At 44.8% G+C, this 1,468-nt stretch overlaps 1 protein-coding gene across 1 annotated transcript in view; it reads left to right on the top strand.

Moving 5' to 3' along the window:
• Window positions 1-361: 361 nt before the first annotated feature.
• NUP62 (nucleoporin 62kDa) overlaps window positions 362-1,468 on the top strand; it is a gene marked incomplete at its 5' end in the record, with an annotated part of 7,036 nt that continues 5,929 nt past the window's right edge. Inside the window, 2 exons of the mRNA XM_010014185.1 lie at window positions 362-490; window positions 1,390-1,467. Coding sequence (XP_010012487.1) covers window positions 362-490; window positions 1,390-1,467 — 207 coding nt within the window. The remainder of the gene's footprint in view (window positions 491-1,389; window position 1,468) is intronic.

Below are 1,468 nucleotides of genomic sequence, written 5' to 3'. Positions count from 1 at the left end.
GGAAGTGTTTGTTACTGTGAATTTGCAGTGGCCTGGGTAGTCTGTGAAAGTTCATAGAGCTGTTGCACTTAATTTCTTCTATTTGATTTTGTTTTGGGTTTTTGTGTATTGCTTTACATATGCCAAATTCTGTTCTGTGCATGTTGCTGCAGTGTAGTGGAGGGGAGCCACAGGTGTAAAGGGTACACTGGAAGTGGGGGAGAATTGAGGTAGAATAACTGAAAAAGTACTTTAAAATTCAGCCATGAAAAACCTGGTTTAGATGGGTAATTTTGTGTCCCATTCTGAACATGATTCTTCTGCAAAGGGTGAGAGATTGATGTGGTTTGGTTGTACAAGTTGATGCTCTTTCTGTTTGTAGTAACATCCACAGCTGCTACAACTGCCTCTACCAGCACAACCTCTGTTCTTGGCTCAACGGGGCCAACTTTGTTTGCATCTGTGGCGAGTTCTGCAGCCCCAGCATCATCTACCACCACAGGCCTCTCACGTAAGTCCTGATATACAGACGTTATCACTTTGGGGACTCAACAGCAGCAGGGTTGGTGTCCCTGTCAGTAGTGGAGCTGCAGATGCTCGGTAACATGGGAGAACTCAAAGGGCAGCTCTTCTTGCTGTTTGTCGCCTTCCCTCTTTGTGTCCACACTTACTGAAAAGCTGTAGGTTCTAGGTTCTGGCAGTGCAGACACAGTGTGCTAAAACTGAGTATTCACACAGCTGTGTGTGTGCCAGCTCCTCTGGTAATAACTGGCAAGTTTCCTCTTGCAGAATTATGTTTATGGCAGGTAATAGTGTTTGTCTTAAAGGTATCGGAAAACAATAGCCCAGGTTTGAAGATAGTCCCAACAACTTGCTTTCTCTGTCTGCAGTGAGATGTTGACTCTTCAGTTCCCTTTGATTATGGGGACTATGTGTAGTAAAGGTCAATGTTGACTAGAGTTAATACCACGTAATGCTGTCTTACTGTGTCCCTTTAAGATTTAGGCAGCAGGTCCCAAGGATCTTCACTAGTTTTCTGTTAAAGCCAATAGATTACTTGTAACTAGTCAGCTGCAATTTGTAGGCACCATATATACCAGCCTAACAAGTTGTATTTTCAGTAGCTCTACAATGCTTGCATTGCTGCTGTATGTCCAAAGCAGACCTTAATCTTGGTTTTTAAGAAACCTTTAATCTAATGGGGATTCCTGGATGGTTCGTGGAAGAATTGCAGAGCAGAGTGCTTTTTGTCATGTCATGTCCCAGTGATCCTTCACCTGAGCAGTGACTGTGGTTAATACAAGTACAGGCCAGATGGTGGTGGGTGAGCGGGCGGGGTAGAGCCCCTTTTCAAAGGGGCACTGCATTTAATGGGTTACACAAAGTCTTCATGATGTCTTCTGTTTACAGTTGGTGCCCCTTCCACTGGGACAGCCAGTCTTGGGACACCTGGGTTTGGGTTAAAAGCTCCTGGAACAACAGCTGCTGG

The sequence above is a fragment of the Nestor notabilis genome, unplaced genomic scaffold (assembly GCF_000696875.1).
Source record: "Nestor notabilis isolate BGI_N333 unplaced genomic scaffold, ASM69687v1 scaffold5415, whole genome shotgun sequence".
Classification (NCBI taxonomy): Eukaryota; Metazoa; Chordata; class Aves; order Psittaciformes; family Psittacidae; genus Nestor; species Nestor notabilis.
The sequence above is the reverse complement of the archived record's forward strand: the minus strand, read 5'-3'. Positions and strand labels throughout refer to the sequence as shown.